The following is a 12913-nucleotide window of genomic DNA, read 5'->3' as shown; positions in this document are numbered from 1 at the left end:
AGGCAGCAAATAAAGGCAGGGTAATTGCTCATCCTAAAGTAATATATAGTAGGTCTAATGTATTTTGACACTTGAAGTATGATCAAATTTCATTTCCAGTCCTGCATGTTCCTGCAATGTTCTCATCTAAACTATCTAATGCTTTTCCAGCCCTTGCAACAACAAAGGAAACTGAAGTGCTTGCAATGTGAAAACTGTTCCTTCCTAAAACAAGAAGAATAATGAAATGTTGAAAATGCAGAATCAATTAATTTTTAAAAGAAAAAATACTGCATGAAACAATAAATTACTTTGAACTCTTGCCTCTTAGGCAAACATGCACAGCTAATTTATCTAACTGGATACTGACATTCCCACAACCTACACTTTTACATTATTCACATGTCAGACACATCTCACAGCTTTTCACCAGTTGTTTGTTAGTCGACAAGAAAGACAAGTTGTTGGAGCTTTTTGCAATTAACAGCCCAAATATTAAATTATCACAATAATTTATACAACAGCAGGGTAGGTGCTAATTGGTTGACAAGTTGACTCTAATGAGCTGTGTTAGAGCTAATTATTTGAGGTATCACACCACATGCACTTGCCATGTACTAAATCATGAACATTTCTCAGGAAGACATAGCAGATTACAGATGTTTGCAGGACCTGACGACATGGAGGAAAGTATCACTGCGTGAGAATTATTCCCCACAAAGAAACAGTGGCCAGAGTAATCAGAATGGGAGCAATAGACACTATGGTCACAGATACATCAGGGAACAGCTCATCTGGAACTATGTGACCACTCAAACTTAATTACTGATCCACAACAATTCCTGATCCAGAATACTATTGAAAACAGACAAAAGTGTTTGTGGAGGAATAAGACAGTGCTATTTTCTGGGTCTGTAGATTGTGAAGGAGCAAAAATGGTTGTCAGATGTGGGAGTTTAGGGAGAGTTTACAGGTTACTGCGGATTATATCTGCAATAAATGCCATTGGTTGTGAATCCTATCAGATTGAATGGATCGGTTGGAGGGACAGTCAGAGGCAATGAGGAATTTGCAACAGCAACAAAATGTGATGGATGGCAGTTATAGGAAGAGAGAATGTCACAGATACAGTCACATAAATGGATTAACTCGAGGAAAGGTAAGAGAGGTGGGCAGTTAGTGCAGGACTTCTGTGGCTATGCCCATTTCAAACAATATGCTGTTTTGGAAAATGTAGGGGGTGATGGATTCTCAGGGGAACGTAGCATGAACAGCCAAGTTTCTGGTATTGATACCGGCTTGAATGCAGTGAGGTATACATCTGGTTCCAAGAGATCAATTGCGTTTGGGGACTCTCTAGTCAGTAGTACAGACAGACGTTTCCGTGGCCAGCAGTGAAAAATCAGAATGGTGTGTTGCCTCCCTGGTGCCAGGGTCAAGGATGTCTCCGAGAGGGTGCAGAATGTTCTCAAGGGGGAGAGGGACCAGTAGGAGGTCATTGTACATATTGGAACAAACAACTTAGGAAGGGAAAAGGTTGAAATTCTGAAGGGTGATTACAGAGAGTTAGGCAGGAATTTAAAAAGGATGTCCTCGAGTGTAGTAATATCTGGATTACTCCTGGTGAGGGCAGGAATAAGAGGATAGAGAAGATGAATGCATGGCTGAGGAGCTGGCGTATGGGAGAAGGATTTACATTTTTGGATCATTGGAATATCTTTTGGGGTACAAATGACCTGTACAAGAAGGACGAATTGCATCTAAATTGGAAGGGGACTAATATACTGGCAGGGAGATTTGCTAGAGCTGCTCGGGAGGATTTAAACTAGTAAGGTGGGGGGGGGTCAGATCCAGATAGCGAGGAAAGAGATCAATCTGAGACTGGTACAGTTGAGAACAGAAGCGAGTCAAACAGTCAGGGCAGGCAGGGACAAAGCAGAGAACAAGGTAGGACTAATAAATTAAACTGCATTTATTTCAATATAAGGGGCCTAACAAGGAAGGCAGATGAACTCAGGGCATGGTTAGGAACATGGGACTGGGATATCAAAGCAATTACAGAAACATGGCTCAGGGATAGACAGGACTGGCAGCTTAATGTTCCAGGATACAAATGCTACAGGAAGGATAGAAAGAGAGGCAAGAGAGGAGGGGGAATGGCACTTTTAATAAGGGTTAGTATTACAGCTGGACTGAGGGAGAATATTCCCAGAAATAGATCCAGGGAAGTTATTTGGGTGGAACTAAGAAATGAGAAAGGCCTGATCACCTTATTAGGGGGTATTATAGACCCCCTAATAGTCAGAGGGAAATTGAGAAACAAATTTGTAAGGAGATCTCAGTTATCTGTAAGAATAATAAGGTGGTTATGGTAGGGGATTTTAACTTTCCAAACATAGACTGGGACTGCCATAATACTAAGGGTTTAGACGTAAAGGAATTTATTAAGTGTGTACAAGAAAACTTTCTGATTCAGTATGTGGATGTACCCACTAGAGAAGGTGCAAAACTTGACCTACTCTTGCGAAATAAGGCAGGGCAGGTGACTGAGGTGTCAGTGGGGGAGCACTTTGGGGCCAGCGACCATAATTCTATTGGATCTAAAATAGTGATGGAAAAGGATAGACCAGATCTAAAAGTTGAAGTTTTAAATTGGAGGAAGGCTAATTTTGACGGTATTAGGCAAGAACTTTCCAAAGGTGATTGGGGGCAAATGTTCGCTGGAAAATGGGAAGATTTCGGAAATAAGACAACAAGAGTCCAGAGAAAGTATATTCCTGTTAGGATGAAAAGAAAGGTTGGTAGGTATAGGGAATGCTGGATGACTAAAGAAATTGAGGGTTTGGTTAAGAAAAAGAAGGAAGCATAAGTCAGGTATAGACAGGATAGATCGAATGAATCCTTCGAACAGTATAAAGACAGTAGAAGTATACTTAAGAGGGAAATCAGGAGGGCAAAACGGGGACATGAGATAGCTTTGGCAAATAGAATTAAGGAGAATCCAAAGGTTCTTGCAAATACATTAAGGACAAAAGAGTAACTAGGGAGAGAATAGGGCCCCTCAAAGATCAGCAAGGTGGCCTTTGTGTGGAGCCGCAGGAGATGGGGAGATACAAAATGAGTATCTTGCATCAATATTTACTGTGGAAAAGGATATGGGAGATCTAGAATGTATGGATATAGATGGTGACATTTTGTAAAATATCCGTATTATAGAGGAGGAAGTGCTGGATATCTTGAAGCGCATAAAAGTGGATAAATCCCCAGGACCTGATCAGGTGTACCCGAGAACTCTGTGGGAAGCTAGAGAAGTGATTGCAGGGCTTCTTACTGAAATATTTATATCATCGATAGTCACAGGTGAGGTGCTGGAAGACTGGAGGTTGGCTAACGTAGTGCCACTGTTTAATCAGGGTGATAAGGACAAGCCAGGGAACTATAGACCAGTGAGAAGAATTCAGTGGCGGGCAAGTTGTTGGAGGGAATCCTGAGGGACAGGATGTACATGTATTTGGAAAGACAAGGACTGATTAAGGATTGTCAACATGGTTTTGCGCACGGGGGATCGAAGATGGTGGCGATCTGAGAAGATCACACTGCAGAGCCTCGCATCGCAACAGGAGCAGGACAGTCCTTTAACCCACCCAACCCAGGTCATCGGGATTTCTTGGGGCGGTGGAAAGATTATGGAGCCCCAAGAAACATTTAAAAATTGACTTACCTATATTTTCAGCTGTCCAGAAATGCCTAAAAAGGGAGGAGGAGCATCCGAGGCCGGGTCTGCAGCTCAGCCTGCAGCAGCCTCAGACCTGATTACTCTCCAGGACCTGGTGAACCAAGTCGGGAAGACTCATGAGATGCTGGGAGAACAGACTGAAGAGAAGCTGGCTCCAATCTCTCTCATGCTGCAGAAGCATAAGCAGTAGCTGGGAGACCTGGAGAAGAGGACGGATGAGGTGGAGCACAGGGTCACAGTGGTGGAAGCTGATGCCAGTTCATTCAATGAAGAGATCCAAGCCCTGAAGACGCAGGTTTGTAATTTGTGTGACCAAGTGGATGATCTTGAAAACGGGGCAGGAGAAAAAACATTCGGATCATCAGTCTGCCTGAGGGTAAGGACGGTGAGCGGCCTGCTGAATTTGTTGAAAATTGGCTTCTGAAATTCCTTGACTTGGAGGCTGGCATGAGAGGATTGAAGATAGAGAGGGCTCACCAGGTCGCAGCACGGAGGTCGGGTCTGGGTCAACGCCCTTGTCCTTTCCTGGTGCGGTTCCATCATTACTGGGATAAGGAGAGAGTCATAGAGGCTTCCAGACTCCAGGGGAAGGATCTGAAGGCCCTGATTTACGAGGGATCTAAGATCATGTGTTTTCAGGACTTTTCAACAGCAGTGATCCAGAAACGAAAATCATATGATGATGTCAAGAGAAGACTGAGGGAGCTTGGAATTCAGTACTCCCAGAGATATCCGGCAGTGCTTCGGATCACCTTAGATGGATTCATGCATCTCTTTGACATATCGGAGAAGGCAAGAGACTTTGTGGACAAACTAACCCAATTTAAACAATTGTAGTATGTATAAATATTGTTGCTTGGGTATGCATTTATGATTCTGTAAAAGAAATGGAGGAAATCCGGTTGCAGCTTTGTTTTTCCCTTTTTTTTCCTCTATTGATAATAATTTGGTTCAAACTATGTCTGGCGGTGGTTAAGATGTACATTTTAAATTTCTAAGTTAGGACATACCAAAGGATGCGTGGGGTGTTTATTCCCCTTTTTTTTATAGAAGAATGCTTTTTTATTCATATTGATATGCTATGGGGTGTTTATTCTTTTTAGCTTGTGCTTGTGATGTGGCTCTAGCTGGGAGAAGTGAAGGTGGTTGAGATGGTTAATGTAGTTCTTATATTTGGTGGACCATGCAACACTAAGGCTCAGCAATTTGTGGTTCGGGTTCCTCCTCTCTGGAATTTAAATGTAATCGCAGAAGATTATGGCTAATGATTTGATTAAATGGTGTCCCTGGAATATCAAGGGAAGTCACTCACCAATTAAGAGGAAGAAGGTACTCTTGAGTCTTAGAAAGGAGAAGGTGGATATTGCTTTGTTGCAGGAGACACATTTGGATGACAAGGAGCATCTGAAATTACAGCAGAATGGCTTTGACTGAGTTTACTTTTCATTATTTAATACCAGAAGTAGGGGAGTGGCTATATTGGTTAGGAAAAATCTCCTATTTAAATTGTTGGAATGTGTTAAAGACACATACGGGAGGTGTGTAATTCTTAAAGCCTTGATAAATGGGGAAGAATATGGTGTTTTAAATGTTTATTGTCCCCCAGCTCATCCTCTTAAATTCTTGGTAAATGCCTTTTCTAAACTGATAAGTCTCAAGTCTTGGCACATCATTGTAGGGGGAGATTTTAACTGATTCATGGACCCCACAGTAGACAGGTTGCCTAAAGGTCCCTCAATACCCTCTGCACAAACTAAACAGTTATTGGGTCTGTGTTAGGGTTGGTGGACGTCTGGAGGCGTCTACAGGTAGGGATTTCACGTTTTACTCCAATCAGCATAGATGTCACACGAGGATTGATTTTTTTCTGACCCCTCCGGTAACCCTGGATCTTGGGACATTTTGTATGATTTGTAATATTGCCATCTCCGATCATGCTCCAATGTACCTCATGGTTAAGATTAAGTGGATTCAAGGTACAGTCGAATGGACCCCTTTATTCGCATGGACAGTAAGTTTATGGAGCATTTCTCTCAGGAATTTCGGGCATTCTTAGACTTCAACATAGGCTCAGTTAATAGCTCATCTGTACTCTGTGAAATTGCCAAAGCTTATGCTAGGGGGTTAGCTATTTCATATTCTACCAGTAGGAAGCGGCAGAAGGGTGAGCAGCAACATCTCCTTGAAGCACGGTTGAAGGGAGCCAAGAAGGCCTATTTTGACAGACCCTTGTTGGTCAAACTACAGAGGATTATGGCACGGTGGTCTGCACTAAATTCCGTGCTCACACAGACAGCAAAAAAGGAGCTGGCTTTTGCAAAGCAAAGGTTATACGAGCATGGTGACAAGCCAGGCAAATACTTAGCATACCTTGCCAGAAGGAAAAGTGCCCACAAACCATTACAACGATTAGGGAAGGGTCTGGGAACCTAACATGTGATTCTAAAAGGATTAATGTGGCGTTCCAGAGATTCTATTCTAAGTTATATCAATCAGAGAATTGTGAGGAGGGGCAGGCCAAAATGAAATCCATTTTTAGAGATCTGAAGCTCCTGGGTGTGACTGCCGAACCACAGTCCTTTCTCAATGCCCCATTATCAGAGCAAGAGTGCAGGAAGCTGTGAGGCAGTTTCAGAGTGGAAAGGCGCTCAGTCCTGACGGACCTCCCAGTGAATTTTATTTGGAATTTATAAGCATACTGTCAGGCCCGATGCTGAATATGTTTAATGATTCATACAGTCATGACTGTCTCCCACCATCTTTGAGAGAGGCCAATATTTCACTTATCCTTAAAAGGGGAGGATCCAGAAGACTGTGCTTCATACAGGCCCATCTCGCTCTTAAATGTGGACTTTAAGATCCGCTCTAAGGCTCTTGCATTAAGGCTGGAGACTGTGTTACCCTCTATTATTAAAGAGGATCAGACTGGCTTCATAAAGGGTCGCAGATCCTCTAATAACATGAGGAGGCTACTTAACGTAATTCAAGCATGCCAACATCAGTCAATCCAGGGATTGGTGATTTCTTTAGATGCAGAGAAGGCATTTGACTGAGTTGAGTGGCCGTACCTTTTCTATACTCTAGACCGGTTTGGTCTGGGCGAAGTTTTCATAAGATGGGTAAAGTTTCTCTACAGTGTACCTCTCGGTGTGGTCATTACCAACGGGGTACGATCAAGCAATTTTAATATTTCTAGGGGCAGCTGGCAGGGCTGTCCCCCTTCACCATTACTTTTTACGTTGGGGATTGAACCGTTGGCAGAGGCCATCTGTGGGGATCCCAATATATCAGCTCCAGAAGTGGGGGTCAAAATTACATAAAATCTCGTTGTATGCAGATGATGTTCTAATTTTCTTGACAAATCCAGCAGTTTCAGTGCCTCATCTGATACAATGCATTCACGCGTTTGGCACTTTTTCAGGGTATAAGATTAATTTTGCTAAATCAGAGGCTATGCCTATGGGTGGTCTTACGAAAGAGAGTGACTATCGATTCCCATTTAGGTGGTCACAGGGGGGTTTTGTGTATTTGGGCATATTCGTTACTCCAGTTCTGGATTGGCTGTTCAAAGCCAATTTTACTCAACTATTTGGAAAAATTAAACAAGATCCTCAAAGATGAGAGGCACTTCCAGTCTCATGGTTGGGTCAGCTAGCGCTTATTAAGATGAATATTCTCCCTCGTTTGCTATACCCTATACGGATGCTCCCCCTTATTTTCAATAAACAAACACTCAGGAGACTGAACAGTTGGTTCAGCTCCTTTATCTGGCACCATAAACGGTCGCTCATTAAATTAGCCAAACTGCAGTTGCCTCACAGATTGGGGGGAGTAGACCTTCCAGACATTAAAAATGACTAATTAAGCTCGCTTTTGACCTACGTGAATGGTTGGGTTTGTGGGGACCCTCTTTCAATATGGCTAGATATCGAAGTCTCCCAGGCAAGGTGCCCCCTTACCAGTTTGCTGTTTTTGGACAAGGTGAGGACAATTAGGGAATAGTGCCATAACCCAATAGTCATCAATAATGGTAAAGCATGGAGGGCAATTCGGCAGAGGGAAGGTAATATTGGCAAAACACCTTTGTTTACACCTTTAGTGGGTATGCCGGGTTTTCAACCGGGTATGACAGATTCAGGATTTAAACATTGGGCAGCTAGGGCTGTGTCTTGCATGGGTGATTTATTTGAGGGAGATGTAATGATATCCTTCGATCAGTTAATACGGAAGTACGAGTTACCTAATAGAGACCTCTTTCATTTTTTTCAAGTTAGGGATTTTATTCAAAAAAAGACCACACTTTTGACTGATCCCAACAAATCTGACATAGAAAGAGGGGTACTAAGGGCTAAGAGTACACTCTCTGTCAGTACTTTATATCACCAATTGGGGGGTGCCACCTCAGATGAGTCTGATCGACTCTGCAAGATGTGGGAAAGAGAGCTGGTGTTGAAGTTTCTTCAGAGGCATGGGTGGATATTTGGGAGAATGCAAGGAAGATATCAATTTGCAACAGTTGAAGATTCTCCACAGGGTCCACTTTTAGCCCCAGACCGTTTGTCAAAATTTAAACCAGGGGTATCTTCAGCATGTCCCAAGTGCAAGGTCTACACAGGCACTCTTACCCACTGTCTTTGGTCTTGTGACAGGCTTCAAACATATTGGAGTGCTGTGGCAGGTGCAATGGAGAGGATTTTGGGTGTAGGGGTGGAGAAGGACCCTATTTCTCTCCTTTTGGGCCTACCCACTGTATTTCCTGCAGACACGCATAAGAAAAAACTTTTCAATATTCTTACGTTCTGTGCAAGGAAGAATATCTTGCTAGGTTGGATATCCAAAAAACCCCCCCAGGCCTGTCAGGTTGGCGGAAGATTGTTATGGAGCATATTCCCCTGGATTTTCTCACAAATATGGTACACCACAAAACTGGGAATTTTCACAAGACATGGCAACCCTTTTTGAAATACCTGGACACAGATTTATCTGCCACACTAACAAAGGCTTTTATATAGCCGTAACAATTGTGTTTCATGAGTCCAATGTTCAGGGAGAAGGAACTGTGAACGTAAGAGTGTTTTGTTTGGCTGGGCTGAGTTATTACTATTTATTTGTTTGTTGTTATTTATTTATTTATTTAGTTAAATAGCTAGTTTAGGTTTTTTTTAATTTTATATTTCTCTATACATGTTTATACATTCGTACAGGAGGGTGGGTTGGGGAATTTATTTTATTATTTGGGTTTATATTTGTACTATTTTTGTACTGTTTTGAATTGCATTGTTTTGTATTTGTTGTAATATTTAAAAATCTTTTTTTTTCTTAATAAAAATATATTTTTAAAAACCTGGCTTTGTGGATGGGAAATTATGTCTCACAAACTTGGTTGAGGTTTTTGAAGAAGTAACAAAGAGGATTGATGAGGGCAGAGCAGTAGATGTTATGTATATGGACTTCAGTAAGGCGTTCGACAAGGTTCCCCATGGGAGACTGGTTAGCAAGGGTAGATCTCATGGAAAACAGGGAGAAATCACCATTTGGATACAGAACTGGCTCAAAGGTAGAAGACTGAGGGTGGTGGTGGAGGGTTGTTTTTCAGACTGGATGCCTGTGACCAGTGGAGTGCCACAAGAATCAGTGCTGGGTTCTCTACTTTTCATTATTTATATAAATGATTTGGATGTGAGCATAAGAGGTATAGTTAGTAAGTTCACAAATGACACCAAAATTGGAGATGTAGTAGACAGCGAAGAAGGTTACCTCAGATTACTACAGGATCTTGATCAGATGGGTCAATGGGCTGAAAAGTAGCAGATGGAGTTTAATTCAGATAAATGTGAGGTGCTGCATTTTGGGAAAGCAAATCTTAGCACGTCTTACACACTTAATGGTAAGGTCCTAAGGTGTGTTGCTGAACAAAGAGACCTTGAAGTGCAAGTTCATAGCTCCTTGAAAGTGGAGTCGCAGGTAGATAGGATAGTGAAGATGGCGTTTGGTATGCTTTCCTTTATTGGTCAGAGTATTGAGTACAGGAGTTGAGAGGTCATGTTGCAGCTGTACAGGACATCAGCCAAGCCACTGTTGGAATATTGCATGCAATTCTGGTCTCCTTCCTATCAGAAAGATGTTGTGAAACTTGAATGGGTTCAGAAAAGATTTGCAAGGATGTTGCCAGGGTTGGAAGATTTGAGCTATAGGGAGAGGCTGTATAGGCTGGGGCTGTTTTCCCTGGACCGTCGGAGGCTGAGGGGTGACCTTAATGGAGATATACAAAATCATGGGTAGGATAAATAGACAAAGTCTCTTCCCTGGAGTGGCGGGAGTCCAAAACTAGAGGGCATTGGTTTAGGGTGAGATGGGAAAGATATAAATGAGACATAAGGGGCAACTCTTTCACGCATAGAATGGTACGTGTATGGAATGAGCTGCCAGAGGAAGTGGTGAAGGCTGGTGCAATTGCAATATTTAAAAGGCATTTGGATGGGTATATGAATAGGAAGGGTTTGGAGGGATATGGGCCGGGTGCTGGCGGGTGGGACTAGATTGGGTTGGGATATCTGGTCGGCGTGGACAGGTTGGATCGAAGGGTCTGTTTCCGTGTTGCACATCTTTATGACATTATGATTCTATTTTGCAAAGGGTTTTCATCTTGCATTCATCAGGATCATTCCCAAAATTAATCATTCAAAGGAAAACCATCATTTTTCTTACATGACAGGGGAATGCTAATGTCAAGGTGTGGCCCATAAATGCTGATTGAGTGTTAACTGCCAGGCTTTGTTTAGAATTTGAACCCAGTCAGAGTAACTCAGGTCGGGACATTGCCTTGAGAAATGAACCAGCAAATGGCTCTCACCTATTTTGTTCCATTCAATAGATACAAAATATCTATTGAATGGAACAAAATAGATATTGTTCTTCTTATCTGCAAAGAACAGGGCACTAGTATTAGTTTGTGGAGTTTCCTGTATCCTAATCCCTGAAACCTATCCTCATTCAGAAGCAAGGTAAGATCCTAGTATTCACATTCTCCAGTAATGGCCACATGCACTGCATTCTAATTCCTCTGTCTTTATCTTTACAGGTTCCCACCTCAAGCCCTGAACACTTCTCATCCTACTGCAAGCTCCCAGGAGCAAATTCCACAATGCTCTCCCACACACCCCAACATTCACCTTCATCACTGTTGAACTCCACAAGGAGACAGAGCCACCTCCCTCTTCCAGGAGAAATGGCAAGATGGAAAGTAAAGGAGGAGGTACTATGTCAATTGCAACCACCATCCAACTGCTCTTCAACCCAGAGCAGATGACTCAGTTTCATACACCAACCCCTGACCCAAGAACTACATCGCCACCCCCCATTCTGACCTAGAGTGACTCAATTCCACCCACCAATGCTACCTTCGATCTGACCCAGCACTCTCTCCCATCAGCACCTCCATGTCCTGACTCAACCACTCAACTCCTCACTCAAAGATTTGATACTTTTACTCACTGACCTAAAGACTTGATACCTTGAAGACCTTGACTGAATGGGGCAGCTAATGTCTTGAATGGAGAGGGGCAGGCTGTTGTCTCTTTGTCTTCCTTCTCCTACATTCCTTGCAGCAATGCTGCACTGATCCACTACTGCTGCAACCAGGATCACAGACTGCAGCAATGCACACAGTTATCAACACTGACCAGAAGATGTGGACCACCGTAAACAGTATCTGTAATTGGAGGTACATGGGTTCAAAGTCATATTGGATTTTTAAAAGTTCACTTTTTCTTCATACAAATACTTTTTTTACACAGGATTTGAACATTTCCAGCATTTGTGGCCCATCCCCAATTGCCGTTGACTTGAGGAACATGCTTGGCCATTCCATAGGACAGTAAAGAGTTAACCATTTTGCTGTAGGTCTGGAGTTATATACAGATTAGGGGAGGATGGCAGATCTTCCTTCCCTAAAGGACAACCAGGTGAGATTTTACAACAATTGTTTCCTGGTCATCCATAGCCTTTTTTAAAATTGCATATTTCTTAAGTAAGTTCAAATTTCACTATCTTTCATGGTGGAATTAAAACCTGTGTCCCTAGTCATGCATTTTAGGATTAACAATCCAGTGATAATTCCACAATACTAGTCTATTAGATTTGCTTAGTTTCTTCAGGACAGGCTGCATGTATTTCAGATCCCAACATCCCAATGCTGCTTTTAACTGAGTACCATTAGGCCTGAGAATGTGACATACTATGAAGAAACTAACTGATCTGTACTGCACTTCATCTAATGTCAATTTTCAGCTGTTATGTTTTATAAATATTAGGAAAAAGTATATTTTGCAGGGAAATCTTACTTTTTTCCAGAAGTAACTTTCCTCTCCGCGTTAAGGTCGACCCTATCACGGGTATTTAGGTCCCCCTCTCCCTTTGAACGGGGTGTGAAACCGCGAGGTGATGTTTTGACAAATCTAACTGAGCAGGCAGCTATTTCTCCGTTTCCACTATTTCTAATTCATTTCACATCCGGTCTCCCCCTATTTTACCGCGATATCTGTATGTTATTTACAGCGACTAAGTCTCCCCATTATTTCAATCGTCTTTTTTGAACCTCCTTATTCAATTATATACGCAGCCACGTTTCAATAAATCTTCCTTGAGGGCAATAAGCTCTTTCTGCTCTGAAACATGTTATTATAAGCAGCAAAATAAACAGAACCTGGCCGTCAGCCCTCACTGGTGCTGGTCCTACCGTTCAAGTCAAGTCTTTTCAAAGCAACCCAGATGCAGGTTGGACTTATTTTGTCAGTTCTGACGGCCATTAGCCTCCTCCCTGCAGCATCGTCTGCCTCCCCATTCAGTGTGTCTCAGTCGTACTGCTCGATCCAATGAGAAATTGCATTCCGGGTCGCCAAGGAACCATGGAAACGGCTGGCAACAATTGTAGATTTCATCCGGCGCTGATAGAAGGAGGTCTCAAGAGAAAAGAATAATTTGTTGAAAGATCCCAGCAATCCAACCAAACGGTGCCCAGGCAAACATTGCATGAAAAAAACAATAAAAAATATGTTGATGACCAACTAGGTCCCAAGAAGCAGCCTGAACATTTTGTTCTGCGGGAAGGGGAGGTTTATTTAATGGATCATATATTTCCACCTGAGCATCTTCCACTTCATGTGGATGTCTAAGATGGACTGTGTCTGCAAGGACTCC

General features: G+C 42.5%; 1 protein-coding gene across 2 annotated transcripts in view; it reads right to left on the bottom strand.

The window, feature by feature from the left end:
* LOC140483094 (uncharacterized) overlaps nt 1-12579 on the bottom strand; it is a 130384-nt gene extending 117805 nt beyond the window's left edge. For both annotated transcript variants that reach the window (XM_072581032.1, XM_072581033.1), the window contains exon 1: nt 12453-12579. In XM_072581032.1, coding sequence (XP_072437133.1) covers nt 12453-12522 — 70 coding nt within the window. In that variant the 5' untranslated portion in view covers nt 12523-12579. The remainder of the gene's footprint in view (nt 1-12452) is intronic.
* Nucleotides 12580-12913: the final 334 nt, after the last annotated feature.

This window comes from Chiloscyllium punctatum, chromosome 11 (genome assembly GCF_047496795.1).
Source record: "Chiloscyllium punctatum isolate Juve2018m chromosome 11, sChiPun1.3, whole genome shotgun sequence".
Taxonomy (NCBI): Eukaryota; Metazoa; Chordata; class Chondrichthyes; order Orectolobiformes; family Hemiscylliidae; genus Chiloscyllium; species Chiloscyllium punctatum.
This window is presented reverse-complemented; position numbering and strand designations above follow the sequence as displayed.